Source organism: Camelus bactrianus, chromosome 6, assembly GCF_048773025.1.
Source record: "Camelus bactrianus isolate YW-2024 breed Bactrian camel chromosome 6, ASM4877302v1, whole genome shotgun sequence".
NCBI lineage: Eukaryota > Metazoa > Chordata > Mammalia > Artiodactyla > Camelidae > Camelus > Camelus bactrianus.
The window spans coordinates 37,637,679-37,653,953 of NC_133544.1; the positions used below are offsets into that span (position 1 = coordinate 37,637,679).

The 16,275-nt window shown below is 40.4% G+C and overlaps 1 protein-coding gene across 3 annotated transcripts in view; it reads left to right on the top strand.

The window, feature by feature from the left end:
• SLC35F4 (solute carrier family 35 member F4) overlaps window positions 1-16,275 on the top strand; it is a 222,314-nt gene that overhangs the window by 59,057 nt on the left and 146,982 nt on the right. Inside the window, exon 1 of one of the 3 annotated variants that reach the window (XM_010962368.3) lies at window positions 14,537-14,698. The exons of the other annotated variants lie outside the window; for them this stretch is intronic. Within the exon in view, the coding sequence (XP_010960670.1) occupies window positions 14,647-14,698 (52 nt within the window). The 5' untranslated portion in view covers window positions 14,537-14,646. Of the gene's footprint in view, window positions 1-14,536; window positions 14,699-16,275 lie in introns of those variants that run through there. 3 annotated transcript variants of the gene reach the window in all.

The window sequence follows — 16,275 nt, forward strand, 5'->3', positions numbered from 1 at the left end:
AAACAGGCAAAAGGTGAAAATCATTCAACTAATTTTTTCGACCTTGTTACTCAAAGTGCAGTTGGTTGCCTGCAGACTATCAGCGTCACCTGGGAGCTTGTTAGAAAAGCAGCCGCTCGGGACCCGCCCCAGGTGTACTGAGTCAGAATCCTGCTCAGGTGGCTGCGCAGGCCCGCGCAGCTCGCTGAAGTGCGGGCGCCCGGCAGCCCTTGCGCGTCCTGGTCTGAGGGGCCCGCGGCGAGGCCTCCGCGCGCGGCCCCCGAGCAAGCGAAACTGGAGGAAGCACCAAAAAAAAAAAAAAAGAAGAAAAAAGGTTAGACTTAATTTTATCACCCAGATTCTATTTTTATTTACCTTAATGGGCTTTGCTGGTGACACTATGTTAAGGATAAGTGAATTAAGGGCTCAAAATTGAAACGGTGTTGTGAGTAGGTTTTCTCCGGGGAAAGCTGTGTTGTGCTTCCACCGAAACTAAGCAAGAGGAGGCAGTAGGGACCCAGAGGCTTAAAATGTGACCCTGTGGGTAGAAGCGCGTGGTAGCTTGCTGGCTGCCACCCCGTCACCCATCCCCACTGGGAAAACAAAGGAGCCAGAGGGGGAGGATGGTGGGTGCTCTGGCGGAGGCTCAGAGCCGCTGCCCCGGCCGCGTGACCTTGCTTCCCCGCTGATGCGCTGCGCGTCCTAGGGACTAGGTGTGGGACCAATGGCCGGGAATACTTTTAATGGGGTTCACCCAGGGTGAGGAGACCATGGCAGTAAAAGGCTGTGAGGTGACATTGGTGGGGTTGGGCGTGGGGTGGGGCGGGGAATAGGGGGCAGACGCTTTGGGTGTTTGGGAATGGGCTGCCAAGCGAGAGGCGTTGCTGCGCAGATGGGGTTGCAGTCAGAGAGCCCTCGAAGGGCGTCTCCAGGGAACCCATAAAGATGCCCACAGTGGAAATGTCAGCTCTTAGTGTCCAACACCAGAAAGAACGGCACAGTCTTACTATAACATTTGTCAAGTAGGAGTTTTCTCGCCCCTTTATTTCTTTCCTCTTACAGCTTCAGACCTGGGTGGGACACAGGTTGGAAATAGCCGATAATTTCTGGGAGAAAGAATTTAAAACAGAAGATGTTAACCAGACTCCCCTCCCCTGAGGTGGGGGAGAGGCTTTCTGCTGGTCCAGTGTAGGGGAGGGCTGTGGGTGGGAGACGTCTGAAGGATGACTGATCTGTTAATTACTGTATCTGACTAGACACTTTGAAATACTGAATTGGGATTGCAGTTGGGATTTTAGATGCTGGCTCATTGTCTAGGCATGACTGCAGATTTAAGAGAAGGACCAGACTGGGCTTAAAGAGATAGTGGGGAAAAAAAGGTTTTGTGATTAAACCCCACAAATTCTCCATATTCATTGTGCCAGTTACAGTGAAAAATTAGCAGAAAAAGAAACGCCAGTAAGTTCAGAGCAGAATTAGCTAGAAGATGACTTGGTGCGACGCAGCCTTTGATTATTTTTGTCACTGCCTGGAAACACATTTTTTATGGAACGACCAAACTGCGTAGAGATGGCCAGGGCCTTGTGCATCAGCATTTACCAGGGAGTGGTCATTTTAAGGGATACAGAGAGAAATCACTTTCAAATAATAAGACTTAAACATTTGTTTTACTGTATTATATTAATCAGAATAAACTAAATGCTGTGAAACTTGCTCAAAATCAAAGTGAATTCAGACAGTAAAAGGCTATTTTTCACCTCACTTCATTATCCAGTGTGGGCTTTGGCGGGGGTGGCTCCTCTGTTTCATAGTCATTCAGGGACTCAGACTCTTTCTGTTGGCAGCTTTAGGTTCCTCTGGTCCTTGAGTCGGCTTCCTTTAGCCACAGAAGGACAAAGAGAGGGCATTCAGGATCACGGAAGGTGCCATGAGTCACCTCTATTGACATTCCATTAGCTAGAGTCTGTTGTGTGACCCCACCTAACTGCAAGGGGTGCTGGGAAATGAGTAGTAGCTTTGTGACCAGGAGGCAGAGGAAATGGGGTAGGGGAGGGACTCCACACTGTCTGTCTTCTCGGATACTTTATGAAAAGAACAGTCTATCAAAGCCCTGATTTCACAGACACAGTATTACTGCTTGGGTTAAAACTAAAGCGGTAGAGCCAAGAACTGTAATTCATTTTCTGCTGACCACATGAATCACTTGAAGGCAGGTTCCTGTGGGGAAAGAGGTGGGGCGGGCAGTAAAAATCACTACAGATAAGGACATTGAAGAATGTTGTGGGGAAAAATGCCATTATGAAAACTCAGAGTGATCCAAGTCTATTCAACCTCTGTAGCTTTCTGCTTAGGTCATAGCAAAAGAGGAGCAAAAATGAATTAAAACACTCTTTCCCTTCAGGAAATTTTGCTCTAATTAATAAAAGCTTCATTTTTGTTGTTGGTTTACCATTAACAGTTATTTCTTGCAAGAGAAAAATAGAATTTTCTGGAGTGGATTTGTATAAATCCCTGGTTATTCTTTATTTCATTTTCATTTTTAAATTTAAAATTTATTATTGACTGATTATTTACAGTTACTTCTTGTGCAAGAAAGATAGAACTTTTAGGTGTAAATTTTTGTTACTCAATTTATGCTTTGCGTTTCATTTTTGGTTTTATATTGTGAGAGTCTTTTCTTTTCACTGCCTTTGTCTTTATGGTCACTTTCTGTATTTGCGGTGGGTCAGAACTGACTTTGAGCCAGGACACCTGGAGCGGAGCCCAGTCTGCCCCTCATTAGCTGCCTGACTTTGAGCAAATTTCCTACTCTCTCTGTGTCTCCATTTTTCTCATTTAAAAAATGACAGCGATAACAGTACCTACCTCATAAGACTGTGAGAGAATTCAGTAAGTTAAAATTTAGAAAGCGCCTATAATGTTGTCTGGCATATATAAGCCCTGTGTGTGTTTTTGGTGTTAATCTTTGACAAGTGATACTCATTTTCCTTTTGCAGTAGTTTTTACTTGAGATTAAAAACAAGGAGCCTTTCAAAAGAGAAACATTAATAAATAATAGCACAAGTCGTGGTGGAGTCCAGTGGCTGGAACTGTAATGTTGGTAGGCAGATCAAGTGTGGACTCGCTGTCTCATGTGATGATTGATCGCTTTCTTATAAATCAAGCAGTAGACTGGACTTAGAGATTTCGCAGATCAGTCAGCAGTGAATGAAAGCCCTTTCCTGAGAGTAAGTATAGTTATTTGCTGTACTTATTGGAGCAAAACTACCCTTAAACTGAAGAGGCTTGGTTTCTGGACAAACTGAGGTATAAAACAGTGCAAAGACAAGGACCAGTTATCTCCTGTTTACTGTCAGAAGCCACGAGGAAGCGAGGCTTTGGCTATACAGGCCTCCTGCATTGCTAAGAGCTGTGAACCCCTTAGTTAGGCAGAGCCGCCCCGCCGCCCCGCCGCCCCAGGTGCTACTGGCTGGTGCAGAAATCTGGAGGAGGAGGAGGAGGATGTTGCCTACCCAGGGGAGACGCTGGGCATATGGAGGAGCAGAGGGAACTTGTGCTCCACATGAGCAGGTGCACTTCCAGGAGAAAGAAGAGTAGAAGTCACCAGTCCCCGTTGTCACTCTTCCTCAGGGGTCAAGAGTGTGCATAGGAAAAATTTCTTTTCACGGAGGGGAAAAGCTGTCTCTCTCTAATAAAGCCCTAAACTGTTAGGGTGCTGTCTTGTTTGGTCTCCTTTGTAATCTTATGACTTACAATGTGTGCACTACTCTTCCTATTATGAATTAACTACGTGTGGCATCACTCACTGAAGTCTCCTCCACGAGTTTATTGTTCTTCCACTAATCCTGGTGCGGTCTGCTTCTCCACCCACAGACAGCTAGGGGCACGTTAAGGTATTTTCTCTTTATGGGAATTAGAAACTGTAGTGGAGCCTCTGCTTTAAAAAAAGGAATCAATTCATGGATGATCTTAGTTGCTATGGTGTAACTAGTGTGTGTGTGTGCGTGTGTGTGTGTGTGTGTGTGTTGGAATAGATAAGAGGTAATTTTCCTACGTCTTGGCACTTGTAAATCATAAGCGAATTTATATATTAAGCAAACTCCTGAAATTGTTCCTGAACCTTCCTAGAAATTTAGGTAAATCTTTGAAGTGGGACATAGTAGTCTTCCATTGTTAATTATACAAAATGCTGCCAATAATCTATTCTCCATATCTTTTAAAGATTTGCTTGTATTACTTATGACATGACTATTAATTTTTAATGTTTCTAAATTTTCAGTGCCCAAAATTATCAACTAGTAATAGCATGTGTAATTTCCTAAAGCTGAAAAAAAACAATAGCATAGTTATTTATGCTTGTTCGGTTAAACTTATCATTATCAGACAATGAAATAGCATGTCATATTTTTACAAACTGTTTAACAATAGTTATTAGTAGCAATTCCTCACAAAGCCAGGGAAGTAGTTGTTTTTTTTTTTTTTTTCTTTTTAAAAGTTTGCTACGGAAATGAAAACACTATTCCTGTTTACAAGATTACTTTTGTAACATGGAAGTTTTAACTTAAAAAAGGAGACACTGTCTTTATTTAGGCCAGTGGTAAGATTTATTTTCAGGATTCCAATGACATACTCAGAAACATCCATAAACTGGTAAGTATCTAGCACGATCATATTTTACTCTGTGTAGCCTTAGGAAAATGATTCCACACTGCTATTTTCTACTTGTCTTTGAAAAAAATAGAGATCATGATAGTCTCTTAGTGTCTTTGCTCTCTGGAATAGAGTATGCTAATTATTCTTTTGAGATAATAATGTGTATAATTTATTTGAATATAACTTTTGAGGTAGGCCAGTTCATTCTGTTGCAATAATTACAAATTTGGAGATATGATTGGTGTGTCTTTAGGACATGGTATTCCCATGTCCTGTGTAATCCCAAAATGCCCCGGTCTTGCAATGATAAAATGTCAGCTTCATTTTTAATGACCATGTTGTAAGGCACTGTCAACTCTCGTAGATACTGTGTGATTTCACTGGTTAACATTAGGCTTAAAACAAATGCAGCTGTAGTTTTAGGTGTGGGGCCAAATATTTATGTTGTTGGTAATTAACAAAACTTTTGAAGATTAAATATAAATACGTAAATTCTATTGCAATATTAGTTTGCATTTCCCCTTTTTTGGAAAGGAAGTGGAATAAGACAGAATAAAGTATACCAAAAAGGAAAACAATATTTTAAAAGAATAAAGTTGTAATTTAGGAAAAGTAATTTCAAGAGATTTTATTTGAATAATGTATTTTCAATACCAAAAATATGGAAGATGTAGTAAAAAAGAAAAAGTTACTCACTCAAATGTTCTATCACTTAAAGACAATGTGTTAACAATTCTGAGAATACTCCAAATCAGGTTTTCTAGTGCACTTTCTTTTTACATTGTTATGATTATACTATAAATACTATTTTGTGGTGCTGCTTGTTTTGTATAATATTATAGCATAAGCAATTTATAGATTGTCACAAACTTTTTAATGAACTTTTGTTTTCATTGGCTATATAATTATTATCAAATGGTATAAAATAACAGATAACTCACTCTTAGTGTGATTGGTGCTCTGATATTTACTGAGTTTGGGGAGTTTATCCTCTCTGTTTCATTTATTCTCTGGCCCTCTCTGCTCAGTCTGCTAAAGAAAACTAAGGCTTTGGTGCATTTACTGTAAAAGTTCTAAAGTTATCTGAGCAGCATTTCTGTCTCCAACAGAAAGAGCAGCATGAAACTCAGATGCAACATGGTAACTGCATTATTATAAGACAAATAAATGTGCACATTTCTCTGTGAAGTTGATTTGTTTACACTCAGTAGCTTCTGGATCCTAGGAGAAACTGAAACATTGTCTCTTGAGAAGGTGTGTGCTTTGGGCAACAAAAACTAAAATGAACTAGTGGGACTACCTTAAACTGAAGAGCTTCTGCACAGCAAAGAAAACAATCAATAAATTGAAAAGGCAACCTAAAAATTGGGGAAAATATTCAAAAACCATGTCTAATAAGAGATTATTATATAAAATACATAAATAACTCATACAACTCAACAGCAGAAAAGTAAATTATCCAACTTATTGGATAAAGAATCTGAATAGACATTTTTCCAAAGACATTTAAATAGCCAACAGGTATATAAAAAGATGCTCAGCATCACTAATCATCAGGGAAATGCAAATCAAAACCACAATATCACCTCACACCTCTTAGAATGGCTATTATTGAAAAGACAAGAAATAACAAATTTTGGAGAAGTTGTGGAGAAACGGGAACACTTGTGTACTATTCGTGGAAATGTAGGTGTAGTCAGTATGGAAACAGTATGGTGGTTCCTCAAAAAATTACAAATAGAGCTACCATATGATCCAGCAATCCTACTCTAGGTATATATCAGAAGTAACTGAAATCAGTATCTCAGAAAGGTACCTCCATGCCCATGTTCATTGCAGTATTATTCATAATAGCCAAGATACAGAAACAACCTAAGTGTCTGTCAATGGATGAATGGATAAAAATGTGGTATATAAATACAATGGAATACTATTCAGCCATGAGAAGGAAGGAAATCTTGCCATTTGTGACAACACGGATGGACCTTGAGGGCATTATGTTAAGTGAGGTAAGTCCAACAAAGAAAGACAAATATTGTATGATCTTATTTAAATGTGGAATCTAAAAAAGTCAGACTCATAAAAACAGTAGAATGGTGTTTACCAGAGGCTGGTGGGTGGAGGAATTGGTGAGATGTTTAAGATGATGTTTACAGCTAGTAGATAAGTATAGTGAATATAGTCAACAATACAGAATTATAAACTTCCAAGTTGCTCAGAGACTAGATATTAATTGTTCTTATCACAAAAAGAAATGGTAACTGTGTAATATGATTGAGGCATTAGCTACCCACTTAGGTAGGAATCATACTGCACTATATAAATGTATCAAACCAACATGTACACTTTAAACGTATACAATGTTACATGTCAATTACATGTCAATTAAAAAAATTTAAACCCCATTTACAAAGAAAAAAAAAGTATGTGTACTTGACAGTCCCACAGCTTATATAAATGTCTGCAGTATCCCCAGGCTTAGTACAATGTGAAGACAGTATGTGGTAGTTTATGAAAACCAGTTAATCTAAATGAAGTTTCAGGAGTTTTTAGATTTTTCCTCAATTTTAGCTGTTTCCTAGTAAAAGTTTAACTTTGTTATTAAGCTACCCACTTAGGATTGTTAATTAGGATCCTTTTAAGTTGAGAGTAGAAGGTCCTGTTGTGATTTGTGTGCAGTTTTCAAAATGATGTTACTGTCAGTCATTTTTACCCATTTGTGACCATGTTGGAGGCACTTGGGTCCAGGTTCTGTGATTCCTATATAGACAGTTAGGTGTTTATCCTCTCATGTTCTCTAGGTGTTTTCTTCGTTCTCCACATGTTCTTTCCTTGCAGGATTTATCAGTCAGGTTTTCTTGTTAATGATGCTATGTAATGACCTCAAAATCTCAGAGGCTTATGACAATGTACTTTTCCTTGCTCATGCGTCGATGGTGTTCCCCTGGACTCAGTTAGCATCAGGTTGTATTCAGGACTGCTCTGTGCATCTCTTTCAGGGTTCAGGCTGAATGAACAGTGGCTACCTGTAGTGTATTTCCTTGTGGCAATGGCAGAAGTGCAGGAAGGCAGTCCAAATGCACAAACACATTTCAAGTCTGCTTGTAGTACCTTTATTAATATCCCATTGACAAAAGTGAGTTGCATGGACAAGTCCAGGGTCAAGGGGTGGGGCAGTATATTCCACATATGATCAGAATGTGGCAAGAACATAAACTACTACTCCAGGAGAGTGACAAATTGAGACCAATAATTATATTGACTACACAGTGTTTAATATGTTATACTTGAGGCTTAGGTATTTTTTCCCCTCTATTGGTTTCCATTTTTATAAGGCAATTGGTCTTTTCTTGCATTTTTAAGTGCCTTTTTCGTCATAGACTCTTTCTTCCAGATAGCTTTACGTAAGTTTTTTGGGCATGGAATACTTTGCTGCTACTCCTCATAGAATGTTTGTGTTGGAAGGTGCCTTAGTGTTTCAGTTCTGTCATTTAGTAAATCAGAAAACTGAAGTCCAGAGAGGTTAGATGACTGATGTAAGAACACAAGGCTAGCCAGTGACAATGTATTTTAATGTGCAGGGTGAGGAGCAGGACATACTACAGTTCCTTTTTCCTTTTGACCCTTACGTCCTACCTCATCCCGTGCCAGTTCCCAGTGCCCCTTCCCAGGAGGCGTCCAGCTGGCCTGCCTACACTGGAAATACTAAAGCCAGAATAATAGATGGTCTGGGGCAGGCAGAGCATGAGTGAGTCCTGCCCGCAAGTTGGCTGGCAGGCAGCATCTACCCCCACCCTCCCCTCTTTCCCCAGCAGACGTCACAGAGCACCCAACTGCTGGGCTCTGAGCGAGAGGCACAGATCTTCTGAATGCCAGGTTGACAATCTCAGTGAGGACGTGTTTTGAAATGGTCTCATGAATCCTTGCAATTGCTGCGAGATTGTAGCAAGGTATTTTGTGTGGAAATTTGGATGTGGTTTGGAAAGCCTTTCTGTGTGGGAAAGAGTCAGGAAATTAGGAAGTTGGAGATGATTTGTGTAGGTGTAAGTGTACATGAATGTGCTTCCATATTTTAACTGAGCGGCAAGAACACATCTACCTTGTCAGTGTGAATAAAATTGTTAATAGTTTCATTTGTGTCGCCTATCCTTTGAGATTCCCAGTGAAACTGAGTACTTCATCAACATCAGATAATGTTTTTTAACTCTGTGTGTGTGTGTGTGTGTGTGTGTGTGTGTGTGTGTGTGTGTGTAAGCCCCTCAGCTTGATGCTTAACTGCTTCATTGGCTTCCTTCCATCTGCTGTGGCCAGGAGCCAGCTGTGTCTACTTATTTCATTCTGCACATATGGTGCTTTAGAATGACACTATTTACATGAAAGAAAAAAAAAAACACCAGTTTTTGGAAGAACCAAAATTCAGTTGGTTGTTTTTCTGCTGCCTGAGAGGTTCCTTCCATTACCAATCTGTTCTTAATGCTTCTGTTTATGTTTTTGATATGTTACATTGATGTCAATTTGAAACAATTTGCATAGATAAGAGGATAATACTTATCATTTCTAACTTGGACTGAAAAAAAAAAAGTTACATAAAAATTAAAATTCCCAGATCAGAATTAGTTTATTCTGCAGTTGAGGTGATCAAGAAAAGGCTTGAGAACCTGATTAAAATAACAAATGATGACTGTCAAGAATGAAAACCTGCAATACAAGGGTAGAGACTTTTACTCTGCAGAAATACAAAGCTAAGTATTTTTATTATTAATTTTATAATTACAAGTTCACTGCAGAAATATCTTTGTACTGTAATTTATGTGTCATTTTCAATACTGTCATTGTTTAGAAATCGACTGCATGTTTTCTTGTGTTCCTTTTTCAAAGGGGTGAGATTTGGTCTTTTCCATCGAGTGGCTTCTAGCCCAGTTGGTTTCTTAGTGACTTTCCTGCTGCTGTTTCTCACAGGATCTGTAGTGCTGTGTCATGGATGATTTGAGATTTGTTATTGTATTGGATCACCACATGGCCAGATGGTTAAGTGACTAGAATGTGTAAAGTTGGCCAGAAACCTTGATAACTTCACTGTGGTCAGCTGGGTCATTGAAAGTAAACATAGTGGCAAGCAAGCTCTTGAATCTTTTTTTTCCTTTCCTTCTTGGGGCCTCAGTGAATGCTTCATAAAAGAATGAAGTCTTTGAGCTTCTTTTATTTATTTATTTTTTGGAGGGGGAGGGGTAATTAGGTTTATTTATTTGGCTTTAGAGGAGGTACTGGGGTTGAACCCAGGACCTCATGCATGCTGCACATGCACTCTACCACTTGAACTATACCCCCCCCCCCCCCCCCCCCGTGAACTTCTTTTAGACTATCTAAGAGAAACTTGAGGGCTGAGTACACACATGAAAACCATGGACAAAATATGTAAGTTTGTTTGCCAAGATTTTTCTATTGATCCAAACCTGGCAAATAACTCTAAACTGTATCCATACATCCAAACTGACTAGGGAAGGATATGGTTACATTTAATGGAAATATTAACAACTAACATTTATTGAGCACTTAACAAAATGCCAAGATCTTGATAAGCATACATCATCTCATTTAAACCCTGGTAACAACCCTCTGAGGCAAGCAGCTCATTTTCTCTGTTAACACATGAGGGAAGTTTGATTTCCAGAAATAAAGCAACTTGCTCCAGGTTATACAGCTAGTGAGTAGTGGAACATGAATTCAAAACCCAGTTCTCTGAATTCCACCAATATCTTCAAGACTTCTGGTCTTTTCATTAACCTCTGATGCCAAAAAGTATGATAGTTGAATCCTTAAAAGGTCACTTTTTTCAGAAGTATGTTTCATCTGTGCATCTGAAGCACAAAATCTTGACAAGTTTTATTTATATATTATTTGAAGGGTACTGCAGTCGTAACATTTTCAGAACGTGCCCAAAGAGGCCTTTTTGTCCCAGGTGCAATGGCCAGAATGATGAATGAAATGGGAAGTCTTAATAAAGTCCAAGCCCAAAGGGTGAGTTACAGTGGACCAAGTGGACCCACAGATCTGGTGACATGGTCCTGGCTGCTGTAAAGAAGAAAGCTGGAAAAGAATATTTGTGAAATGAGCATAGAAAAGGAAAAACAAATGTGATTTTTCTCAGATACACCTTTCTCACTATTAACTGCATTGTGTTCTGTTAATCAGAGCTCCCTGCACATGTTCTTGGGATGTGGGAAGTTTAGCAGTAGATGGGCCTGTAGAGAATTCTCTTCCCTGATTTTCATACAACTTCTATTTTTTTAAAGTAATTTCTATACCTTGGTTTTGTTGGGTGCTTTAAAAATAAAAACAGCAATTTTTAAACTATGGCCTCATTTCATCTTCGGGGAGAGCAGGCAGAGGAGTTTCACACTGAAGTGGCTGGGTCATCTAGCACCAAGGAGGGAAGAACGAGCCCTAGGCCAGGAGTCAGGGAGCTGCCAGCAATGTCGTCTAGGTTAAATCGTCACATCTGGCATCAACACAGAAATATTTCATGTTGTGTAATCATGCAGGCAACTGAGGCCTAATTTTTCAATCATCAGAACATTTAAACTACTTGCAATCATTTGGCTAAATATGATTGACTCCCACAAATTAATCATTTTGATTACATTTCTAATCAATGTTTTTCTAGTTACTCCGCTGGTGCTAGGGGTGGTTAAACTGACCTTGATAACCGAAGGTAGTTTGATAAACATTTGTTACTTTGTTACTCTCTCACGCACAGGTGACCTCTCAAAGATTACTGGGGTTTATTGGTTTTACTTGAATTGCTTTGTCTTCAGAACTCTGTTCTTTTTAAGATTTTCGTCTTTCAATCCTTAGGGAAGATGGGTTCTGGGAAATTTGTTTCCTGGTGGCATGAGCTGAACACATGGCTTCTGTGACTAGTGCTACTGATTTCTCAGGGCCCAGAGGTAGTACTGGCTTCTGAGAAATCCCATTAGAGACTCTGGGACAACACGACAGTGAGTGTATGAAATCTGCTGTCACAAAGTAACTGGCGATTGCCACAGACACTTAAGGAATTGTTAGTCATTTTCACCTGTCAGGTCATGTTAGGGGGATTGTTTTTCTAGAGGTTCTTTTGCCATAATTTCTATTAAGAAAAGACAATTCTTTATACAAGCTATTTTTTTTTTTTTTAAGTTGAGTAACCAGCATCAGTGGTGGAAAAGCTATTGCTAAATATGCTAGGCTGGCTTTCCTAATAAAAAGTGTCCCTTAACTGTGGCAGAGAGGAAAGGCACAAGCCTTGGAAATGTTGCGGAAAAATGTGTTACAGCTTGGTGTTACAGCTCAGTTGTGACAGCAACCTGGATCTGGGCAAGAGACCAAGCAGCACTTGGAGAGTTGGAGAACTCAGGTTTATTACCCCAGCAGGCCCAGACGAGTCAACACTTCAAGCTCTGGACCCCATCTGTAGGTTTACACAGGCCTTTTATAGGCTGCCACTTTTACACTTTGCAACATCATATGCAAATAAAGTACAACTGAAGTTGACCAACCAGGAACAAGCTTTGTAGAAATAGACCAATCAGGAGTGAGCTCCATGCAAATGAAGTACTACAAATGGACCAATCAGAAGTTAGGGAAGTGGACCAATCAGAAATGAGAGTAATAACCAATCAGGAGTGAAGGAAATAACCAATCAGAAGTGAGCTCAGGGAACCAATAGAATTCTAGGTGTAAGTTAGCTGCTTTAGAGGCAAAAAGTGAGATAGAGCCTCTGGGCCAGGGAACCAGACAGTGCTGGGAGGAGAGCAGCAGCCCTGCCTAGGGGTCCTGCCGGTCTTTTTATGGGGCTTCCCACCTCAATAGAAGGCACACATGGATGTGAATGCTGGCTTCCTCTCTTACTAACTCTAAGGCTTTCTGGTTACTGGCTTCGTCCTGTACTCACTGGAAGACCTCAACAGGGTTGCTGCCTGTTGTATCATCTGTATCAACCCTCCCTGCAGGGTTGGTAGGTTATTTATGGTGTATGTGTGCAATGTATGTGCCTAGTCCACAGCGAGTGCTCAGTAAAACTAGTTGATATTTAACATACGCGATTGTCTTCAAGGAGGACAGTTGTCTTCAGGGAAGCACAAATTGTCTGGTTTTCATCCCAGAAATTATTGCTTGAATTTGGCTTTGAATATTACATTTACTTACATGATCTGGAAGAAAAAAAATGAGAAAAATGTCCCCCATCCTGGTAATTCACTGTTGGTGGCATTTTGCTTCCTGATAGTGAAAAAGGTGGCTGAGAGCATGTGTAGTAGAGCGTGTTACATAAGTCTCAAGTGCTTTTCTTTAGTTTTGCAACACAGTTTTTCCTACTTCTATGTGTAATTATGGGGATAGCTAGTGATTGGAGAAGGGGTTATAAAGCCAAAGACAACACATGCTATGCGAAGTGAAATTAATTATAAGACCGTACTGTGTAGCACAGGTGCACATAGGAAAACATAATTACATAATTTTAAAACTACTGGACGGTTGTATAAAGTGACAATCTGTAGTTTCAGGAAAACAGTAGGTAGCAGGATTTATGTATATGGAACTAACCTTTAGCCTTCTGTTCTATGTTGACGAGAAATATCCCCCTACCAGTTTCTCTACACATGTTACTGCAGTATTTGTGCAATTCCATTACGGTTTCATAGCACCTTTGGTCTGAAGTGACTTGCAGGCTGGGAAGCATGTTTTCAGCCCCACTCATGGGAAGCCAGAGGAGTCTGAGATTGCTCGTTAGAAATTGGTTTCTAGAGTTATCAAATGGAACTATGGTTTATGGACACAAATGGAAGTGAAGGGGGTGAGGTGAGGTTTCCAGTCAGGTAACTTTGCTATTAATAAGTGCAGAATGAGGGAAAAAAATCTGATGGAATCTGACTTGGAGAAACTAAAGTTGGGAGCAAAGTCATTAGAAGAATATGAGATAGAATTATACTCTCCAGAAGACTCCATTGATGCTATAAAAGCAGTTGGAGGCCCTGAAATGACACTGGAATTGTTTATGAAATGTGGAGTAATCTGTGAGGAATCCATGGGGGGAGAGCCTGATTTGAAATTTAAAGTTGGCCGGTGAAGTTTTGAGCATGTGAAAAACTAGTGCCTCTGTTTTTCACACTAAGAAATTTGAAGTGAAGAAATCCTATCCCCTAGAGTATGCAGGACGAAACAGTTTTTGGTTTCAGTCTTTCCCATGGCTTTATTTTAATTTTATTTTTAAAATTGAAGTATAGTCTGACTTCCCTTGGTTGTAAATGCACCATTGTAGACACAACAACCAGGTTTTACTATTCTGTACTGTGACCTACAGGATAATAAGTTGGCCTAAAAGTTCCAAGCGTTCACTGGATTGTGAAGCATCCCAGGACTCATATTCATTTGCTGGCCATGGAGAAAGGTACCTAAGAGATGTGATATGACAGTCCTTGTTAGTCACATATATGCAAATTCTCTTCCCATTAGCCCTACCCGGTGCCAGATTCCCCCACTTCAGTTTGGGGTGCTTGGAGAGCTTGCAAGGAAGAGAGAGACTTAACCCAAGAGGTTAAGCTTGTCTTGGCCTTTTTTCCCACCTCTCAGGATGCGTGATTTTATTCTTTGTTTTCCTGGGAACTTTGATCATGGGTTATGAGACGACCCTAATCTCAACGATAATAACTAAGTAGGAAATACAATATTCCTGGCTTCTTAATTGTAAAAGCCGAAAAAGCCATGCCCAGCATCCCCCACCCGCCCCCACACCCAGGGATGTCCCAGAACATCCCCTAAGTGCTGTAAGTTGGCCAATGACCACATGGCCCAATACCCAGACAGATGTCCTGTCACTGAGCCCTTGCACTGCCACCACTTGTCAGATGGGAAGAGCCTTGTGACCCTGTGCCCTTCCCTTTGAATTGCTCTCTGAAGTGCACTTGGGTGCCACTGCTGAGAGACATTCAATAGGCTGTCTGCTGACTAGTGCAGGCTTCCATTTCACTGTTCCAAATGGATCACCTGGGACCCCACCCGCTCTGTCGTCTGCAGAACTTATCTCTGGGTTAGTGCTTTTATAGTTTTATTTTTTTTCCCTGTGGGGTTGTTGTTGTTGTTGTTGTTGTTGTTGTTATTATTGTTGTTATGGTACTTTCTCTTAATTCAGAACTGGGGCCCTTGACAAAGGAGGCAGATGGTGTTTTTAAATGATTAATGCAAAGCATCAGTAAAATATTGAAAATATAGCTGCTCTTTTTTCAAAAAAAGGCTCACCCTTAGGCTATGGGAAATTATGGTCAAAATCCATTTAAAACTTATATTACATCAGGTCTTGTAAAGAAACAGGCAGAAAATTCATTTTCACTGCTTTCAAAACCCTACTTAGAGTGCTGTTACAGAATCTCTAAGCACCCAGGCAGCACCGGATCAGGTACCCTTAGTCCACGTTTCTGTAATTTTCACAGGGGTCTTGTAGTGGGTGATGACGTGGCCCTTCCAGCACCGGCTTAGTTATTCTGGTTGAGTGCCTGCCTGCCTGCCCTTGTGGTTCTGTGCAGCCTTTGTTCAGAGGTGATGTTTCTTACTAGAATCCACGAATTCACCTTCCAAAATGAAAAGGGCGGGTTTCCATTCGCTAAATGTTAAAAGAAATAGGTAACATGTTGGATGTGTGACACCGAAATTATGGAATTATTTTATGAAGTTTGGCCTGATTGCATCTGCTTGTTATTTCTATGGAAGGATGTTGAACATTCTGGCGTGTACTCTTGAGAGCATAAATTCACCTGGTTTGCATAGAGGCCCTTTGAAGGAAAACATGCACATTAGGTCCTATGACTGAGCTCAAAGAAACCATGAAATAAAGGATGGGTGCCTGGCCCTGTGGGTGAGTTGGGCCCATGACTGTTCTTGCTAATGGAAGCCCAGCTGGGCTGCTAGAGTCTATTATAAAGTACGGAGGCAGGGCAGCAGAATGGCTTGGGAGGAAACGTTGTGGGTTTTTCCTACCAGGGTTGCTCTGAAGTATTAAGGCTGATGTCAGTATTCTTGGGATGGTTTAACTGCCCTCCTCTCTGAAGTCAGGGGTGATATTTTCTACAAACTTAGGATTCTTTGGAGTAACTGGAAAATGAGAACCAAGTCTCTTTCTTCTAGAAGTATCCGCATGGTTGAGATACTTAGGTTTCTTTTTCCCTCTGTATAATTTATGGTGATTGCAGAACCAAACAAATGGAGAAAAATTGTGATAAGCCATCGATGCATGAGATGCTTTGAGAATTTTAGGAGGGTTTCATGGGGGATTGACTACTGCATGAGCATTGCTGACCAAAAATAAAAAGTTAACTTTGTGAATCCCCTTCCCCAGTTCATCACTGTTTACTGTTCTATGGGCCTTGCTGTTTTAAAGTTTTAGAGAACATCACTGCATTGTTGGGGAGATGTTTCTTCCTTTTCTTGCCTCTTTAACAAAAAAATAGGACTCTCGCTACATTCTCTTAGAAACAAGTTTCCTCTGGAGTTGGACTAAGACTCTAAATTGGGAAGGCAAATTTGTTTAAAAAATATGTCTATCCCTAAATCTTACTGGATAAATGGGAAAGCAGCATTTTAGTGTAGGTAAAGCCAACAGAATATCCTAAA